This window comes from Hydractinia symbiolongicarpus, chromosome 8 (genome assembly GCF_029227915.1).
Source record: "Hydractinia symbiolongicarpus strain clone_291-10 chromosome 8, HSymV2.1, whole genome shotgun sequence".
NCBI lineage: Eukaryota > Metazoa > Cnidaria > Hydrozoa > Anthoathecata > Hydractiniidae > Hydractinia > Hydractinia symbiolongicarpus.
The window spans coordinates 29,735,682-29,756,310 of record NC_079882.1 but is presented as its reverse complement, the minus strand read 5'-3'; the positions used below and the strand labels follow the sequence as shown (position 1 = coordinate 29,756,310).

Here is a 20,629-nt window from a genome sequence, read left to right as displayed (position 1 = left end):
GGGGCATCACTTGCAATAGTCATCGAGTCTACTCACCTGAGATTTTGCAGCGGGATATATTTTCTTTGGTAGGTTGTTTGCTCTGAGCACAAACAAAGAACATACAAGTTATCAAAAGTAATCTAAATCAAGATCAGTAAACTACAATTAAAAAGCAATATACACTGTAAATACTGAACATGTAAAACCCAAAACTTTTGCATTAAAATTTGTGTCGGAAACATAGTTACGTTTAAATAACAAATTAAAATGTCTTTAAAGACATAGCGCAATATTGTTACAAAATTCAATCCTCAAAACCTTTTTTGCGCTAGATCACAAAACAGAAACGTGTTGTGCATTTAATATAGACCTTTTTGAATGCTTACATTTTTTGCAGTAAGCACTTCGGCTTTAACAATTGCGTGGCAGCAATGAGACGATTCTTTTTAGTTAAGCAATATAGTATCTCCCAAATAATCTCCTAAAGATAGCAGCATAATTAAATGAAAACTAATTCAGGGGCGGATCTAGAATTAGTCAAAACTTTAAAATAAGGTTTGAACTTAACCACTGGAGGAGGGGTGCTGTGAGCTATTTTGAGTTTTGTTTTAAAAGACAGAATGGTCTATGCTTTCTTTTGTGACTAGCATAGACCATCCTTCTACTTTTTTAAAAAAAATGATATTCCCTTTTCCCCCTAGTTTTACTTAAAATTGCATTCCACTGAGCATAAGTGCTTTACCATTTTACTTAAGGACCTGTTACTTAAGTACATTTTTAAATAAATTGATGTATTTTTTTATTTTTTCTTGTTTTTATCCATAAAACGCTTTGTGAATGAGGATCCAAATATAGACGACTAAAAAAGTTCAATATAACTTTTTAGCGACTAAAAATCAAACTTTAGCTGAACATAAAAGGATCAGCAAAGATACAAGCTGTCAAAAAGTTAACTAGTGGTTTGTTCTGTTTTCTTAATTCTTTGAGTGAAGCTTCGAGTCTTCATCGTTGAACAAGCTTTAACATTTTTATTTCTTCAGCTGTGACGATGGGCGATACTTTAAAACCTATATTATTATAAGCTATGGTGTTATAAAATTTTACTGAAACTAAAAAAAAACTTACTTCGTCATCGTGCAAACTTCAAACCCTCGCTTTGTGAGTTTGTATTAGAAACGAAAAAAAACATTCGAAAAATGAACGTTCGAACGTATGAAAACATTGCAGTTTTGAGGTGACTCCCAACAATGAATGCGAAAAAGATAATAACACCTTATGGAATGCGAACATATGACGTGGTGTAGGAATAGAGAAAGTAATGTCAACATAAGACACTCTAAAGAAGAGCGAAATTGCAGACCTGAAGAAGAAGAAGAAGAAGAAGAAGAAGAAGAAGAAGAAAAAGAAGAAGAAGAAGAAGAAGAAGAAGAAGAAGAAGAAGAAGAAGAAGAAGAAGAAGAAGAAGAAGAAGAAGAAGAAGAAGAAGAAGAAGAAGAAGAAGAAGAAGAAGAAGAAGAAGAAGAAGAAGAAGAAGAAGAAGAAGAAGAAGAAGAAGAAGAAGAAGAAGAAGAAGAAGAAGAAGAAGAAGAAGAAGAAGAAGAAGAAGAAGAAGAAGAAGAAGAAGAAGAAGAAGAAGAAGAAGAAGAAGAAGAAGAAGAAGAAGAAGAAGAAGAAGAAGAAGAAGAAGAAGAAGAAGAAGAAGAAGAAGAAGAAGAAGAAGAAGAAGAAGAAGAAGAAGAAGAAGAAGAAGAAGAAGAAGAAGTTACGGACAAAACAAATTGGGATCTTAGCTCCACTTTTTCTCAATGTTTTCTTTTAGAAATAAGGAGAACGATGCTAAGATGTGGAACGTTGAAAAGGTTTTCGAAGGGGTTTGAAGGAAATAAAAGAGACAAGTGTAAACATGAAGGAAGAGTTGAACCAACAAAAGAAATGGTTTGTGTTTTCAGAAGAGATGATAAATACGTATAATAAAGAAATTATATAGAAGAAAGATGGAATAATGAAAGATAAGAGGAGTGGATAATAAACACGATAAGATTGCCTTTTTATTTGGTTCTTAACGAAAATTTTCTGCAATATCTTTATGTTACTGAAAAATGGTTTAGTAAAGTAATTTTATTAAAAGTGATATATCCAAGATGATTTAACCAGATGTTTTTTTGGTCCATATTTCTCTTCATGTTTTTCCCATCATAAGCTCGACTTTCCTGTAAGTCACTAATGTAAAAAAAGCAGTTTGTTTTGTAGCTCCTTAAAGTTTTACAACAAATTGAACTGGACATGTTAAAGAAGCTGCTTTTATTGTCGAATTCATTCGATTTTTCTCAACTTTGTAGCATTGTTAACCATATTGCTCACTTAAGATTATGGTCAAAGCTTTGGATGATATAAAGAAAATATTTCAGACATTTTGAAACTCAGTCCAAAGTGCGAGAAACGTTTCAATGTTAATATTGAATATTTATCGTGTTGACATCTGAAGATTGACTGCGAGAAATAGTTCAGCTAAGTGGAACATTTGTTTTATCATTTTAACGTATTTGAGATCATTCTTACTTTTTAACAATTAAAAATATTAATTCGGGCATATGACTTCATAATAAAAATAAGTACGAGAAGTTTGATTGATGATGACATTTTTATAAATAATATTTATTCGAACGAATTACATCGAGAAATGTGAAAAACTTCTGATACTTGAAATGTTTAAAAAGTTACGATCAGATGTTGCGGTAAAACTGAAAGGTCAAGTTCAGATAGCGCTTAGAGAAATTAAACCTTGTCTCACAGTAAGCGAATACAAAAAGTTATATCCACAAGGTTCCAGCCCGGCTCAGTTTTATGGTACCGACAAGGTTTACAAGATACCACCTAATTCTACAGTAGCTGACAATTTACTATTACGACCCATCATATCGAATATCGGATCTGCTACCTATAACACATCAAAGTACCTTGCGAAATTGTTAACACCACTGACAAAGTCAACATATACTACTGAAAGCTCTTTAGATTTTATATCATCATTAAAAGGACAGAAGATACCTCATAATTACAAACTAGTATCTTTTGACGTCACTAGTTTATTCACCAACGTCCCTTTGGAACAAAAGATAGACATAATATTGACATAATATTAAAGATATTATAGTATTATATTATAGTATAGTATTATTATAGTATTATAATATTAAAGAATAAAGATAGACATAATATTGAAAAAGATATATGTTGAAAAAGTTATAGAAACAAAAATTAAGCGAGAGGAAATGAAACATCTATAAATCTTATGTACAAAACATGCACATTTCAGTTTTAACAACAAACTGTATATTCAGGTTGATGGTGTAGCAATGGGCTCGCCTTTAGGACCACCCTAGCAAATACCTTCATGGTTGAGTTGGAGAGTGAAATAGTCCCAAAATTAGAAAATTCAGTAAAATTTTGGAAGCGATATGTAGATGACACTATATGTTTTGTTAAGGAAAACCAGATAAGCAATGTGCTGGTCACACTTAATAGTTATCATTCGAATATCCAGTTCACATATGAAGTTGAAAACGATAATTACATAGACTTTTTTGATGTGAAAGTGAAACGTATGAATGATGGATCATTTAATACATCCATTTATCGAAAAGACACGAAACTTGACATACACATGCACTGGAATTCATTTGCACCACGCCAATGGAAAGTTGGGACGGATAAATCGTTGGTGTTGAGAGCTTTTAATATATGCTCTTCATCACGAGATATGAAATACGAACTAAATCAATTAAAAAATGTGTTTATCAAAATCAATGGTTATCCAGAAGCAGTTGTATCCAATATAATTAATAACACACGGCGAAATTTCAACATTCAAAATGCGTCTAATGAAGACACCAAACACCTTTCATGGTTCTACCATACAAAGGAGATCATGGTAACTGCTTAGTAAAGCGTCTAAGTAAAACTTTCAAACAGTACCTGGCGATGTCAAGCCACACATTGCTTATCAATTTCGTAAGTTATCTTCGCTATTTTCTGTGAAAGATAGAACCAAGGATGAACACAAACATAGTGTTGTGTACAAATATACTTGTCCGGTACAATCGTGCAATGCTACATACATGGGTGAAACAGCGAGGAGGCTAAATGAAAGAATGATAGATCGCCAAGAGCGCGATAAGAACTCTCACATCCTTAAACATTCAGTCACTGAGAATCACCCACTTGCTGAACAAAAGAACTTCAGTATTTTAATAGATAATGTTCACCACTTTAAAAAGAGAAAAATAGCTGAGGCCATGTATATTCGCGATAACAGTCCCACGCTTAATGTACAGGAATTGTCTGTTCCATTAAAATTGTTTTAAGATAAATATTATTTATAGTCAGCAAGGGGATTTGTGCTCCGCGCGTGGACGTTACCCCTACCAGCGGTATATAATTTAAATACCCTTGGGTTTGCCGTTATGTGTTACGTTTTGTTAAGTATTGTTTTATACGTCCTCTGTGTATTATGTAGTTGTTGAAAATTATATTTAAAAAACTTGTAAGATAAATTGTAACAATTTACGTTGATAATGTCTTGTAGTAATAAGACGAAATATCCGTGAAAATAAAATAAAAAAATGTCATCATCAATTAAACTTCTCGTACTTATTTTTATTTTTAACAATTACTTTTTACAACGACTTACAAGGTTCAGTTCTTCTATTTTACAGTGCGTTTTACTTTTATAACGACTGTGGCTTGAGGGGCAAACAGACTCAGAGGCAAGATACACTGATACGTTTAACATTAGGCTCTTTTTAAACATATTTGATGGAAACTTTCTGCAAGCATAAAGACGCAGACCTACGCAACAAGATTTATTAAGTGGAAAGTGGATAGAAGGATTTTCTTTCGGAATTTTTTGGGGTTTTTTATAAACGTGTATTATAAAAACTGCCAGAGGAGTCTGCTTAATAGCACACGTTGGCATAGCAGCAAGTTCCTTCACGTGACTGTAAGAAGTAAGAAGATCCCTTAACAACCAAAAAGAGAACATTTTCTCTAAAAATTAGAATGCTATTTTAAAAACTATACAATCTCGTGATTAGTAATATATTAAAATCTGAAAAAACCTCAAATTTACAAGAAAAATATTTTTAACAACACTATCTCATTTCATAACCTCGATTTGGATGTCCAGATTCAATGATTATACCACTTGTAACAAGATTTGGAGCAAAGCAAATCAGAACGTAGGCTAAAATCGCACCAAAGAATTCAGCAGTGGCACCGACCCACGCTAAAATTACTGACCATCCATGTTCTTGTATCTTGTACAAATATCTTCCTCTATACTCATTGTAACCAACTCCACCGAATGCACAAAGAGCTAAAGAAGAATTTGCTTGTATTAAATTTACCGCCCTAATTACCTTAGAAAATTGCGAAAATTTAGGAATAGAATGCAATAAAAAAAAATATCAAAGAAGCGCGCAATAACAATCTGAAAATTAGTGAACCGAAAATTCTGCCAGCCAATATGTCCTTTTTTTAAAAAGGATTAGTTAGTATGTCAAATCAATCTACGCGCATAGACCTACCCCACTGTGTTATTTTCGCCGATACAAACTAGCCATCCCTGTCGAAAACTCGGCCGCACGTAGCGACTAATGGAGAACCCCCTCCTTCCCTTAAGAGCAAGTCCACATACATAATATGCTGATGGGACGGCAGCATATAGTAGCCCTAAATTACATAAAAACATGGAAGCAAAAGTCTTCCCCTCCCTCTCACTAAGTAGTCCCTGGGGCAGTCCTTAGAGTCACGTATTCAGCATTAGATTTCCGCATTGGTGGATTTCTTTTTAAATTTAACTTGGCTTCCCCTACGATAATATGCCTTAATCCAAATTTCCTGTGTTTATATGGTTATGTTTCAACCATCTAGTTTTCGATTTTAGCAATATCGAAAAGTAGAGTCGATGAAGCCGTAAAACTGTACGCTCGTTTTGTGTTGCCTTTACAGTAGCTTCTCTGATGTTTTTTCGGTAATAATAACAAAACAGATAGTAATATTTCTTTTTTTACTAATGTGCCAGCTTTATGTTCTTACCTCCAACTGTGGATAGTATGGAAATCAACAATGCGCAACATCTCCAAGCTCCTGTGTTGTGTTGGCAACAAAATAAACAAAGCGTTGTCAAGGCAGCCATTAAACAAAGAAAGGCTGAGATACCCAATGCCAATATGATGATGTCCGAATCGAAATCTGAAAACATAACAAGTATTTATTATTTACGAAAGTGTGCAAAGTTAAATTCACTGCACTGCATTCTAAAATTAGATTTGTCACAAATAGGGTAGCACTACAAGGCAAGCAAGTAGGAAAAAATTGGAGTAAAAACAAACTAGTGTTATCAGAGCCAACCTCGATCCCAGGGATTTATTTTTTTTACATTGGGTTTTTAGAAGCTCTTGGGGACGACAGTTTATCGGTACAAACTACTCGTTTTTAATAAGAAACTTTGGAACCAAAAAATTATAGGAAGATATTTTGTAATTAACGATTAATTCTTTAGTTTTCTAAAACAATGCATTTCAATTATAAACCAAAAATTTAAAATTGACGCATGTTTGCAGGCTTCGAATACATAACTATTGACGTCACAGACATACCCATTTTTAGAATTAAGATAAAAAGAATACTTTACACCCCTATTAGGTTTTTTATTTAAAAAAAGTGCAAAATGTGTACAAATGTGTGACGCAACCTTTGATAGGCATACATTCCTGTCTGTACAGTATGTTTTTGTAACAAAAAGTTGTGAATTTTTTGAACAATAGCAAAGCCTTACCTGAATCCGCTGCACCAAATTCAAAAATATTACTTCTTTTCATACAAATAGATCTTACACATGTTTTCCATAGACCAATTCTGATGTTCGAACCAAACAAGTACCAAGAGTCACCAATTGCGCCTGCTACCACAGCACCAGCACCCATGAATAAGCACAACACAGCCAAGGTAATCAGTATTGAATGACCAGGAGACATGTTGTATAAAGCTAAAAAATAATTTATACTTGGTAAAGGCTGAGAAATTTCCACAGAACTAGTGCGTCAATTAGTTGTCCTGTGCACTAGCATTATATTAGAAAAACTAGTTAAAAGCCTGCGCAAAAACCCACCTATAAAAGCACTGAAGAAAAGATAATCAACTTTAATAATGTCATACTAAGTTTTAACACCTTCTCCTTACATTATTAAGGTACAATATTTCTTCTCCTCAACCTTGCAGAGTCATACCTATGGAATGTAGAGTAAAGGAGAAGGAAAAAAAACAATTATGTTTGCATGTTTGGTATATTTTTCAACCTTTTTGGACATGCAAAATCTAAAAAGGAACAAAATTGACGTTTTTCACCAGACTCTTCTCCTTTCAAGAATGACAAAGGCTTATTATTTAAGGATTTTTTTGATTGACATAGAGTACTGTAGTCTGCCGCTCATAGTGTCTATCTACTAGAATGCGCGTGCATGACTACTCAACGAGAATTTTTTTTTTTTGAAAAATAAGAAGAAAAAAAATAGCAATAATATTTCCTCGTTCTTTAGAAACGAATCAGTTGTAACAATTTTATTTAATTGTCTAGTAATCTAGAGGTGCTACTTTTTTTTAAAATCTCCTCCTCAACTAAGATCGTGGTTTGCACTCACGGAGATACACGGAGACAATTTAAGCCCACACCCACAAAAGAAATTCCTATGGCACTGTAAATGTGAAAAGAACGCAGAGTGGCACCTGGTTTTCACATCATATGATAAGCCCTAGCATTCTACCAAACCTTCAACGCGAAGAGTAAAGTTACATTTTTATGATAAAATGAATTATTTTTTGTAACTTGACTTACACTTTGTAATTTTAGTTTTAACTTCAGTTTTACTAATGCAATGTACTTTATCTTATACTTGCAAAGGACTGCGGGTAATTTGTTCGACGTAGGGGCAGTTTAAGATAAAGAAATATAATGACAGTGACAGAACTTCAGAAGTTCGAGACCGCGTATTCGTTTGTCTATCGCTTTTGGTAATTCCTTCGCGTCAAAATAATAGCGCGTCACTTTTCTAGAATAAGTTATTTTGCCACTCATCTTTCCTATATTGTAGAGCACAACAATAATAATAGACATAACATATAAAACGTATACCTTTCTTCGTGGAAAAAATTTTCTTTAATGGAGAGCGAACAAAAACGTTTACTCACACACGTTAAATTTTTATTTGCTTGATGCAATACACTTGTCAAAAGATAGACTAAATTGTTTGTTCAAAATAAAGCTTGTTATCTTTGTGCCCTACTATCTGTCAAAACTCGAAATGTAAATACGCGAATGTCACTCTCCCCCTGAGAGAAAAAAGCCGAACACTAATATAAAATTAGCGACTTAATTAAGTGACCAGCCGTCTAGCCACGTGTCAAGAATAAAATAACGAGTTCTATTAATGTCCACCACTAATGGAGGTTTTGTTTCATGATCAAAACAGCAACCTTTTCTTCAGGGTATTTTACTCGATAAACCCCACGTAAAACATTTATCTGGCAGTTTATGAAATATAGTCAGTGTTCTTAACACTGACTATATATGTACGTGAAAAATATGTACAGTGGAATCTCTAAAGCGGACACCATTGGTGAAAAAAAAGTGTTCGTCTTATATAGGTGTCCGTTTTATAGAGATTGTATCTAAAATCACTTTCAGAGCAAAATTTTGCCGAAAACATGACTTTTTTTGTTTATATACGTTTTTTCTTTGTTCTATTCCTCAAGGAAATGAGACATAATTTGATGACTGTGAACTTATATTAATCAGACGCTCCACTGTTATACAAACAAAAACAAATATCAACTAACAAATACATTGTATTTTATAATTTACTCAAAGAAATCTCGGATTGAAGTTTGCTTTCTTTTTGATATTTGGAGTTCCTCCACTTTTTTGTAACACAGCATTCTTGACTTTCCTCGTCAATGATAAGAGATTTTTTTTCATGTGTCCGCTTTACACAGAGCTTTTTAAAGGAAAAATTTCATTTGGTGCGTTTTGTGAAGTGTCCGCCGTATAATTGTCCGTCTTATAGAGATTTTCTTGTGAGAGTTTGACCAGAAATCAGTCGGTCCAAGGAATAGTGTCCGTTATATAGTAAACTAAACTAAAGATTTATTTAATCACTAAACTAAAGATTTATTTTTCGTCTACGGAACGAGAGGTAATCAACACCCAAACTTTATTTTTTCGTCTACGGAACGAGGGGTATTCAACGAGCGAACTTTATTTTTTCGGTTACTACTTTTGCTCGTATTTCTAAATGAAAATCTTTTAAAAATTTATATCAAGCTCGACAATTCGAATTATCGTTAGTCAGGCAGTTGAAGTTGAAAATTTTAATAATCATCTTGCTATTAGACTTCCATGTTAATAAACCTTCTCGCAAGTGAACTCCAATAAAGCAATCAAAAAGCATATTTCAAAAAATGTTATGTTTTCATAAAAACACGTTATATATACAAGATGGGAAAGCATGCCAATGATCTGATCATCAATCAATTAACAGGAGCGACATTTTGTATCAACGTGATGTTATCCCCTTTCAGCAGGATCCGACCTAAAATAAAAATTAGGTCCAAATAAAATGCAGAGAAAAACAAATTAGAAAGTCCTGTCAATCAACTTTTAGTTTGTTTGAACAACTGCCTTCTAGGTACGAAATGGGCAAAAAAGTATTAGGACTAGGTTTTTCAAGATGTCTTCTATTTTTTTAACAATTTTAACAAACCCTATCTTATACTTTGAAGACTTTAAAAAGTCGATAAACAATGGGGTTCAAATTTTCAACATTAATGTCATATCAAAACTGATAAGCTTAGTTGGTGCTTTAGTTTAAATAATTTCTTGTTTTGATCTCTCAAGATTTTATAGTTACCAGAAGATGTCAGAACTAAATAATCAACACAAAAATACCTAATTGTTTTTTAGTCTTTGTTTTCAAATGAACTTCTTGAGCATCATCTAATACTAGATTCATATATTCATCAAAACCAATAATATGTCCTTCGATACGTAAATTGCTTTGTTCATATAACCAAATCTGAATCCGAGCGCGCTGAAAAAAAAGAAATAACTCAGAGCTATTCTTACTCAAACCAAAATTGTTAGGAAAAACTCAGGATATATATGTATACTACTTACATTTTGCAGGTACCTAAAAATAAGGTTCTGTAAAATTGTTAAGAAAAACAAATATAATTCTCACGAGTTTAAATATAGTAGGCACAGTTTAGAGAATTGTTTAAAATTAAAACTCAAACAACTTTGGTTAACGATAAATTATTATTATATCCCCTCCCTTTCGTGTAGCTCTTGTGTAACTCAAATATACATCCCGGGAGAAAAAATTTAAGCTGAAATTTAGCAAAATCCTATAAATGATGGAATGATAAAGATATGACAAATGTTTGCCTTCTGTTGATTTTTGACTGCCGATTCAAAAAGCAGATTTCGTTATGGGGCAAAAACCCAATTTTGGTAAAGAATAATAACGTAGCCCTCAGTGGAAAGCTTTGACATTTTTGCTTTATATTTATTCCAATGGTTTGAACATTAGAATATTTCGATTTAGACTAAAAATACAAAAATGGCATATTATTTATGCACTCAAATGAATGTGGTATCACATGACTTTTCGACTCCAAGAATGACAACATGTGGGTTTTTAGGCAAGTTTTATGAATACACTTCTAGCATTATATACTTCAAATCCCTACAAAAATTGATTTATAGATTTTAACACAATTCAGTATATTTGCAATCACAAAATAATTTTTCACATCACATTACATCAACTTACAAAAGTAGCAGCACACTACACTTTTAATCTCTATAATAATAGCCGTACTCCGTCTATCTGTAGCGAGGCGCACTCAATGCAGTAAAAAAGCATGGGCAAACCCGTGGATGTTTCCACAGGCCTCCTGCTATTGCTCTCTTATTTTCTCAGCTAAAGAAAGTATATGTCATAAAAGGAATGCTCTTTTCCAGCTTTTATTGACTTTGAGTTTTTCCTATGCTGGATACATAATTTTTAAGGATTCGCCAAACCCTTTTTACCCTTGTTGATAACAATGGTATATTTCTTAAACTATGAAATTCAAGTATATAAAAGTATATGTATCTATATATCTAATGTCTGTAAACGTCTGTCTGTCACGCAAAATAGTAGCTTAGCTGCGCGAGTAGCGAGAACGCAATGCGGTATAAATAGGACGGGCAAACCCGTGAATTTTTCCATGGGCACTGACTAGTATATTCTAAAAGCTTATTAAAATTACCATTTAATCATGCTAATGTTATTAGTTGATAGAACGGAGGGCATAAAAAATATTAAACACGTTTTTAAAGCATTTGATAATTGAGGGTAAGCTACAAGCTTGTTATATTTATATATATTGAAATCAACTCTCCTCATACATGAAAAGCGTGCCTACTTTTTATGCACATATATATACATATCAAGATTTGTGATTAATTTTTATACTTCTACATTGATAAAAATTAACTTTGCTGTACTGTAACTACTATAATAACTTTTTTTGAAAAAATATACTAACTTATGTCTTATAGTAATTTAGTGATTATGACTTTTTATGATTTTATGCAAAGTGTTTTATGCAAAGTGGGAGGTCTGTTGAACTATCCCACAATTGCAGGATTTCGCTGGCTGCTAAGTATTCTGTTACTGTTTTGCCTAGCTTGTGAACACGGCATCTTTATAAACAGGGCGGCCGTATTATGTATGCATAGCCTGATTATGTTTTTTTGCTGGATTTCTGGATTATGAATGCTGATATAATGGCTGGCCAGACAGGCAGTGATTAGAACTCTCCATCTAAACCATGGCTTCTCCTGGAAATAATAGACAGGGTATATCCCTCGATATTTGTGAGGCTAGCCATGTAAATATCCACATCTATCTCTATCAGTGAGGAATAACGTAAAAGTGTCGCGCATAAGTCGGCCAGTCCTGATATATGTTGCCCTGATTATATTTTTTCTGCCCTGTTTATAAACATGAAAAGCTGCCGTACATAACCCGGGCAGCGTTCATAATCCTGGAAGAACAATACTGGCATTGTCAGTTCTCCCTGGGTGTTGGCCAGTTAGGGACAACTGCATATTAGACTATTTCTCCTAAATAAGCTAGTAGCTAAATTACATTTTTAATAACTTAGCGTAGAGGGAATAGTCTATTTAGGAGATGGAAAATTTTAATAGACAATATCTTCGCAATCTTTGTTGGTGGCACCATTATTTCTCCTGTACTACTTAGTCATATGCCTAGGTCAAATTTCATAGAATTTGCATGGCAGATATAGAAGTTATGCATGTAAATGTGCCCACCAACCAAACTTGTTTCCAATCTAGTAGAACAAGGTCCAGGGAGAGATCGTCCAAATAGCTTATGATTGTTAGATCATTTTTAACCTTAAAGATCGGTGTGGCTGTTCTGCCCAATCTTAGGACGCTGCCCAATCTTTGGACATAAAATTGCCCAGTCTTAAGACTGGCCGGCCAGTCTTAAGACTGGGCAGGGCATCACAAGATTGGGCAAAAGACCATGTTAGGCCCATCTTTAGCGCCTTTTAGATTTTAAAGAAGGGATGTACACACAAGCTCTGTTTTTTGCAAGTCCAAACAAACATTCTCAGGCACATTAAAACATCATATTTTGGGTACTGTTGAATTGACCCGGTCAGTTTTTGGACTCAGTAGAGTGAAAATAGTAGCTAGCTAGCTAGGTAGCTGGTAGAGCACGTGTTATACATTTAGCATTTATATACAGCTTGTAGAGTAGTGCTTTAAAAATAAAATGTTTATATTTATGAAGAATCAGAAAAATCGTATTCAACCATATTATTAGTTAGCTAGCTGTTAATTTCATTGGATAAGATGTTTAGCCAGCTAGCGAGCTGTAGCCAGCTAGATAATATCATAGTCTATAGAAGAAAAACCTTATAGACTATGCTAATATGGTTGAGTAGTTTCAATTTTTTATGCATAAAATACATGGTATATATAAATTTTTGGCCTTTTGATTTTCCAAGAAAAGTTTCAATTTAAAGTTCCTATTAAGAGGTAAATTCTAAAAAATTTATTGTTCTGTTTGTCTTCCACTATTGTTCTAAGATTGGGCATGTACGTCCATAGATTGGGCAGTCCAGTCTTAAGACTACTGGCCACCCATTTGTCACTGTCGGAAGATTGGCCTGGCCAGTCTTAAGACGGGGCGCGTTTTAAGATTGGGCAGAACATGGCCATGAACCAGAAAGCTGTAATAAACAAATTTAGTGTCGATAGCCTAGTTAGGAAACAAATTTTGCCTAATTTATCTATCATAGCCTATTTAGGTGGAATAGTCTAATTTGCAGTTGTCCCTAGCTAACTGTTGGCAGCTAGCTATTAACAGTCTTTACAAAATACTTTACAATGTCACAAGAAAACCTGTAACTAATCAAGAAGGGTGTTAACTTTCAGCTAATTACAAAAAAGCATAAAATAGAATAAAATATAAAACGAAAGACAAGCTTAAAAATTTGTAGACAAAGTGGATTCAAACTAATTAGGTTGAAAAGGATACGATCGGCTGGACCATAACTTTCTGTACTTTCTTAGACATCTTGATTTAAGGATTTCGACCGAATTAATACCAACAGATATCACGATCACTCTCCCCTTACGAGAGAACTTCAAAATATAATTATCAGGCAAACTTTAGCGCCATTCAGCTGTCCATTGAACGAAATGAGGTCGTTTCACATGGGTCTTGGATATCGTGTTAAATTACCTGACCGGAAGGAGAATTTTTTTTTCTAATGAAAGACTTATGCCGTAGTGGTCTTCAAATTACCAAGTTTTCTTTAAAAAAAAATAATAATGGCGGACAAAGTAATGGTATTGTCTTTCTTTTTTGAATTATTGCAAGCAGCTTCAGGTAAAACATATTGAGCCATTTAAAATCTGGCAAGTTTTAACACAAGAATGAATAACAGTTATCATGGCTCGAACGTTGAATTTGTAGATTTTTCAAAAGAGTATAAAAAGATTTCCACATCATTACAAACTTTTTGCGACAAATTCGCTTTGAAATCACGTACGTTGTTATGACGCATGGTCACCTTTGTGGCATTGAAATCATCTCCGCACGCACATTTTGATGGAAGATTTTTCACTGAATGATTGTATCTCAGCGCAAGTGCATCTTGAAACTCTTCCTTTGTAAGATCGAAACCTTATTCTTTTAATGGTAAAACGTTAAGCCAGCTCGAGGCACCTTTTTCACTTCCCTGACAGCGTTCACACGACAAGCTTTATTTTGTTTCATCTTTATTCGGAAGAGAATCAGTCTGAGCAATGATGGCAGCAACTAGTGGAGCAGTGATGATTTTTGATGACTCGTAATCGACGGCGGCACTTTCTGTTAGTGTTGGTATTCCAAGGCCGCCAGTTTTTATTGATCTTTTGTAAAGAGCTCTTTCACTTTCCGAAATGGTGTTGCCCAAAAGAGATGATAAAAACATATCGGATATGATCGTATCTAGAGGTACTAAATATTCTTCCATACCAGGTATTGTACGCATGAATATGTAAATTTTTTTAACTCGCCATGTGTAAAAGCTGCAAAGGCTGCTTGCGGTTCTGTCAACGCTATTGTTGAAAGTCTTTTCATTTCTTAACACCATTGACTAGTTTTTTTATTTGCATATTCATCACGAAACTCTTTGCTTCCAATTGAAACTCCAAGTTGTCGTTTTCCTGTTGTCGTAAATTGTATTGATGAGTCGCTAAAAATTTTTCTGGCGTCAGGTTCAATCGCTTCAATTTTACAAATCATCCATGATTTACTCTCATTGACGTAAAAAGCGTAGTTTTTGCCGTCTTTTATCACACCGACCCACCACTTTTGCAGGCCAATAATATTACCGGCGCCAGTTGCATCATCTGCCAGCCATACCTGTTTCACATCTGCAGCAGATTTTAGATGTTCTTGCAATAACACAGTACTTAAAACATAGAAGGACTTCGCAAGATTATCACCTTGAGTTGTCCCTTCTTGCGACAAAATCTCCTTTCCATCGCCGATAATAAGACGCGAAGGACTGCGGTATGTATTGATACGCACAGTTGCGAATTGCGGACAAATATATTGTATGTTATGTAGTGCAACATGTCTATTCAAAGAGTTAAAGGCATTTTTTGTGTCAACTAAAATAACAGCATCACATTTATGATGTTCAAAGATTTCAAGCATAGAGTGTATGGCTGCTTCGACACCACTTTATAGTCCAGTTGCTACTTGTAACGGACATGCAGTTGTTTGGATAATAATACCCAGCTTAACACTTTACCAATAATTCTACGTAATATTTCTCCGTTCCCTATCGGTCGAATACCTGGATTTTTGTCCAACGGAATAAGTTTACAAGCGACTTCGACTAATAGACTAAAAACATATTTATATCATTAGAGTATTTTATTATATATTTATGGAGTAGTGTGATAGTTTAATTTAAAAAGTTCGCGTGTTTGCAAAGTACACCTTATCAAAGGCAATTATATTTTAAATATAAACCTTTTATACAACTGTAAGGTGTAAAGAGTTTTGAGAAAATCTGTTAAGAAAACGTTGTTGAATGATATGAAAAATAAACAACCTTGTCACAAGCGCATTTTCCATCTTTTCAAAAAGAGACAAACTGGGCGGGGTACAAGGTTTGGAGGTCCAATCAAGACTGAAGTTATGGATATAATAAACAATTGTGTAAATAATGACTATATTATATGCATATGGTATATTTACTATCGACTCGCGTATCATCATCCTCGACCCCAGAGCTCTTTGAGGAGGTTTCAATCTCAAAGAGCTCTGAGGACGAGAATGGTGTATCATCATGTTCCAGAGATATTCTTTTAAAGAAAAAGTGTTAAAAACATGTTTGACCTGGAACTTGAATAGAGCATACTCATTCTTTAATTAGCTGAAGGAAGGTAGGTTTTTGTTTAAACTGACTGTAACATGTAACCACGTCCCCAGGGATTTTTTAAATTTAAAATTTATGTAGTTCTTCTTGCAAATTCAGTCGAATTAGAAAACCAATTTTGAAATAAGCGGCATTCTTTTTTAAGAACTCTAGGCGTTTAATAAAGTTTTATTTTATCATTAAAAAAAGCACAACAAAAACTACTATAGCTTAATGAATTAAAATAAGAAACAACTTGGCTAGAAAAATGGGAGACAGGAAGTTACAAAAGAATTGTACCGCGCGCGCAAAAGGTCAAGTCGGGAAGGGGCTTCCACTTTTTCAGATGTATAGGCCAGGTAAGCATGGTTAAAATTGCGCTACTGGCAATTTTTGTGACGTGCGCGTTAAGGAAAAGTGCACACGTGTTTCGAAGCATGATAACTTTAGTAATGATTCTGTTCGGAGTCTGCTGAAGTTTTGGCAAGGTGATTTAATCACTTCAAGAAAAAACAAAACATCGGTCTTTTACAAAAAATAGCATGGTCAGGATTGAAGTTACAAATCTATTAGAAAGCTGTCCCCATTATTATTTCGTCTGACCTTGTTAGATATGGACCGTGTCGATCTCTGTGAGTACAACTCGACACAACTTATAAGAACAATATCAAGCTGACCTAGCTTTCTCAACCAGCTTCTAAAAATATATCTTATCTAGAACAAAATTATCAAAAAATTAAACCGATAAAGGTGCTACCCCACTCTCCGCCCCCTCTTCCCCGAAAAAATAGAAAAAGAAAAGTGTTAAAGCGTCAGAGCTTCTCCCAAGAAAACGCCCAATGCGCATTAACTCTATTTTAAGAGGGACGTGCATTAAATTATGCATTTAAATGATCACTCAACATAAGTTATTTCTTGCTAACACCCTCCGTCTCACGTGTGTTAAAATAATCATTTCAAAGCTGCATAACACACGAGAACATAAAGACCCATTTAAAGATACTTGCGTTCTATTTCCTAAACGCAGGGATATATTTTGTTGCGGTTAAGCAAGGCCGACGACAGGCCGGGACATGTCCCCGACCGCACCCCTGGTTGCTTAAGCCCTGTAAAGTGCAGCGTTTATTAGTATTCAAATCATTTGCATAAATTAAAAAAAGCCAAGAAAAACAAATCAAATAAACATATGAATCTGATGTGTTTTTGTGACAAGTTTGTATATACTTTTCAAAAACACCCTAGCTTGGTCATAAGCAAAAAAAGTTTTTTCTGTTGTTTACAATAGCTTGGTGTCCTTTCGATCAAAATACCATCTTGAGTAACTTGTTGAAAATATAACAAGAGTTATATTTTTGTCTAGAGAATTTTAAGATTTCCTCATTAAAACAAAAATACGAAAAGAGTTATTTTTGTTATTTTTTTATGTGAGATGAATAGGAAGGTTGTTTGACAATAAGAAATGAAAGATTATGAGGCTTACGAATCAAACTGTGACACAACTTCGATCTCAAAGCTTCTCTAAAAAGAAATTCACATATCAGAAAGCGAAAAAGAAGCCCTGGGGACGAGATTAGGACGCAGATTGTTTGATGTTATCTCCATTTATTAATTTATCGTTAAGAACTTAAATATTCTTTTATTGAATTGATTTTCTTCAAATATGTCGAGACAATATGTGAAGAAAAGAACAGATATACTTTTTTCAACATTCACTTGATTGTTTGTGTTTTTCGGTTCATTTCCAGAATTTTTTTGTATACAATATGTGAAGGCTAATTAATAAATAATTTAGGTAATATGTAGAGAGAGAATAATGAATATAGGCTGTTTGGAAATGTTTAAAGAAAAGGTAAACGAGATTTGAATACCGTTTTTTAAAATGCTTTTGTTAAAATATTTTGGTGTTGCATATCAAAAACAATAACAACTATTGTGGAGTTTCAAACATTTTTGACATCTTTACATTTTTGAGGAGATTTCTTTTTTTAATTAAGTTTTCGAGTATTTAGAATATTATTTAAGTTTCTGTGTATCTTCTGTCTCTTCTTTTACTTTTCTTTTATCAACCTTCCTGCAAAAGCAACAACTGACAATCACGGAAAATTCTATGATAATATCAACAATGTTAGTTTGAATTTAAACTTTCATTGTAAGACTATTTTTAACAAAAATTGACACAGTAAAAATAAAAGCATGCCGGAAGACTTTTTTCAGGCTATAATTGGTCTAAAAAGTTCGCTTTGCATTATAAAACTTTTGTACTTTTCGCGTCTAGTTTTGCTGAATATCATGCCAGGTATAGTTTTTGAACATCATTTAAGAATTCGAAATCTTTGAAACTACAATAACTTTTCGTTGAATGATTTCTGAAGAGTTGATCTTCCTTTTAATCATATTCAGGGAGAAAAACATACCATATCTTTATATCTTTTAAACTACTGTTTCTTTTTTAAAGTTACTTGCCAGATACCTATCACAAACTAACAAATATGACGGTCTCGTTTCCACGAGTGGTTATGTGCGGACGTCAACAATGTATTGTTGCAATCAACACTCTCAGAAAAGTTTCGAGGGCTCGAATCGTGTGCACATTCGAAAATTTTTAACTTGTTTTTAAGCTTCCTACAGCCAAAATAAACATATCTCCTTTTAAATTTATGACAGGCGTTTTTGCCATCTATAAACCTTTCATAGTTACTTTTAACCAGGTTTTTCTCCGAGTGTTTATAGCTTATTTACTTTTTGTAAAATGAAATTTAGCTAATATAAGTGTTACGTAAATAGGTTATACACGTTGTTTTTTTTATAAGAAACATGTTTATAAGAAACCTACATGTAGAATCTTCAGAAATTAAGAAATTTTTACTACTACATTCTATGTCTAGTTTCTGAAATAAGAAACTTGTTTTTCTTCTTTAGTTGTATTGTTTATATTTTGTGCTGTTGTGTTGTTGAGAACTTTTAATAAAAGAGACTTTGAAACGAAAAATGCTATATTTTTTTATTTTGAAACCAACTAGTCCAAAAATTAAAGAAAATTTTGAAACTAGCTATTTATTTGATATAAGAAACCCTTAATTTACTAGGAAAATTAAGAAACTAAATAAGAAGCTTTCGGAACTAAAAATATGGAATTTTAGCCAACAAATAAGAAACTTTAGAACTAGGCCCTTCGCCAGGTTTCTTATAAAAAAAAACGTGTATAAGAAGTTATAGATTCAGAAGCCTGGAGTAGAGCATTTTTTAACACAACATCCTTTACCAAACTCAGTGGGGTTTAGCACACATGTTTTGTTTTCACGAGAAGAGTGTTTCTGTTTAACATGGACCCTGGGCGGCTTCTTGATTGAGACATATTAAAGTTTAGTTTCGCTTATAACAAAATTGGACACAGAGAACAAAAAGGCTTCAGATCACAATGAAAACATCAATTTTTTTGATTTTTTGTTACCAACCTCGTCCCCAGGGGTTTTCGCCTTTTTGTTACCTAGATTTTTTTGGACCAAAATTATTCAAAAAGTAAATGTACTTTGTATCAATTAGAAAACAAGAAAGGTGATTTCAAATCTTCGAATTTGGTAACTAAATACTGTTTTAGACCATAACTGGTACTCATTTTGCGCCTACTGACTACAACATGGGTCGCAACATCGTTGTACTGGATTTCAAAATAATAATAATAATAATAATCATAATAGTCGAGAAGAACTCTCACGCTGATGCAAACATTCAGTTAAAAACGTTTCAATGGTCTTAACAGCTTCGTTGACCTCCTCTTAGAGATAACTTAGGATTAATTTTTTTAAGCTTCTTTAAATATTACAAAAAATTACCAACAAAACCACAAATTTCCTTTCAATTTTGCACCGCGAATTCTCTCAAAGTTTAAAGAAGAAGTGAGAATTATCTCAATATTTAGGTATACAAATAACCAGGACGTAATAACGTTACCAGGACTTTTTCTTCTGGACAGATCTGTCAATAACAGAGGGTCGGTGAGAGACAAAAAGGCCTTGGTACGAGGTTGTGATTGTAACTTACGTTTTAGTCAGAACAACCACGACCCTTAGCTTAAAATAGTTCCTGACCATAGTTTCACTTATTTTTCTAATCCCTCGCTATCGTTTTTGTTAACAATCAGCGCATATATATACTATCTTAACATCTATGTAGTGTTTCAACAAAAAAAATGGATGTTAAAATTTGATTTCCCCAGTTGGCTCTACCTCTGTACCTCCCAACCCTATTAAGCCCTGATTTTTAAAACTCAATACTGGCGCATTATAATGGCTGAGAGTTATGGCGTAAACCTTGGTAAGTTGTTAGTTTCTTTATATTCCCATAAAACAATAATTCTTACCCGTAATTAAACTTCCACAATGAGCCATTCATGTAGGGTAGGGTAACTTTTGTACGTCAAAGTTTAATATTTAGTATTGTATGTTAACACAGTATCACTTAAGTATATCTTAGCTCATAAAACCTTGAAAGTTAAATTTTTCGAAAAACATCTATGAAGTTTGAATAGCTACGCCTTGGAAATTGGATTTTTCTGGGAGAAGGGTGTAATATAATTACGAAATACCAAGAT

At 33.5% G+C, this 20,629-nt stretch overlaps 2 protein-coding genes across 4 annotated transcripts; both read right to left on the bottom strand.

Moving 5' to 3' along the window:
- Positions 1-4,617: 4,617 nt before the first annotated feature.
- LOC130655759 (transmembrane protein 47-like) lies at positions 4,618-8,330 on the bottom strand. 3 transcript variants are annotated; one of them, XM_057458549.1, is made up of 5 exons: positions 8,174-8,238; positions 7,225-7,271; positions 6,821-7,030; positions 6,079-6,234; positions 4,618-5,356 (listed from the first exon to the last, which is right to left on the bottom strand). In XM_057458549.1, the coding sequence occupies exons 3-5, from the start codon at positions 7,017-7,019 to the stop codon at positions 5,133-5,135; spliced, it is 579 nt and encodes a 192-aa protein (XP_057314532.1). In that variant the 5' UTR covers positions 7,020-7,030; positions 7,225-7,271; positions 8,174-8,238; the 3' UTR covers positions 4,618-5,132. The 3 variants fall into 3 exon arrangements, with proteins under 3 accessions (XP_057314532.1, XP_057314531.1, XP_057314533.1); XM_057458548.1 differs by lacking the exon at positions 7,225-7,271 and having other exon boundaries at positions 8,174-8,330; XM_057458550.1 differs by lacking the exon at positions 8,174-8,238 and having other exon boundaries at positions 7,154-7,258.
- A 1,159-nt stretch (positions 8,331-9,489) lies between these two features.
- On the bottom strand, positions 9,490-13,848 carry LOC130655760 (small nuclear ribonucleoprotein E-like). Its single transcript, XM_057458551.1, has 4 exons — positions 13,659-13,848; positions 10,214-10,240; positions 9,986-10,127; positions 9,490-9,629 (listed from the first exon to the last, which is right to left on the bottom strand). The coding sequence occupies exons 1-4, from the start codon at positions 13,695-13,697 to the stop codon at positions 9,568-9,570; spliced, it is 270 nt and encodes an 89-aa protein (XP_057314534.1). The 5' UTR covers positions 13,698-13,848; the 3' UTR covers positions 9,490-9,567.
- Between the last annotated feature and the right edge of the window lie 6,781 nt (positions 13,849-20,629).

What these genes read in the sequence shown, in the direction of transcription:
- LOC130655759 (XM_057458548.1), bottom strand. Translation starts at nt 7,019, where the DNA reads ATGTCTCCTGGTCATTCAATACTGATTACCTTGGCTGTGTTGTGCTTA. An exon ending in ATTTGGTGCAGCGGATTCAG is followed by an intron (nt 6,235 to 6,820) that starts GTAAGGCTTTGC and finishes TTATGTTTTCAG; the next exon opens with ATTTCGATTCGGACATCATC. An exon ending in CATACTATCCACAGTTGGAG is followed by an intron (nt 5,357 to 6,078) that starts GTAAGAACATAA and finishes ATTCTTCTTTAG; the next exon opens with CTCTTTGTGCATTCGGTGGA.
- LOC130655760 (XM_057458551.1), bottom strand. Translation starts at nt 13,697, where the DNA reads ATGTCTAAGAAAGTACAGAAAGTTATGGTCCAGCCGATC. An exon ending in AAGTTATGGTCCAGCCGATC is followed by an intron (nt 10,241 to 13,658) that starts GTATCCTTTTCA and finishes ACAATTTTACAG; the next exon opens with AACCTTATTTTTAGGTACCT. An exon ending in AAAGACTAAAAAACAATTAG is followed by an intron (nt 9,630 to 9,985) that starts GTATTTTTGTGT and finishes TTTTTATTTTAG; the next exon opens with GTCGGATCCTGCTGAAAGGG.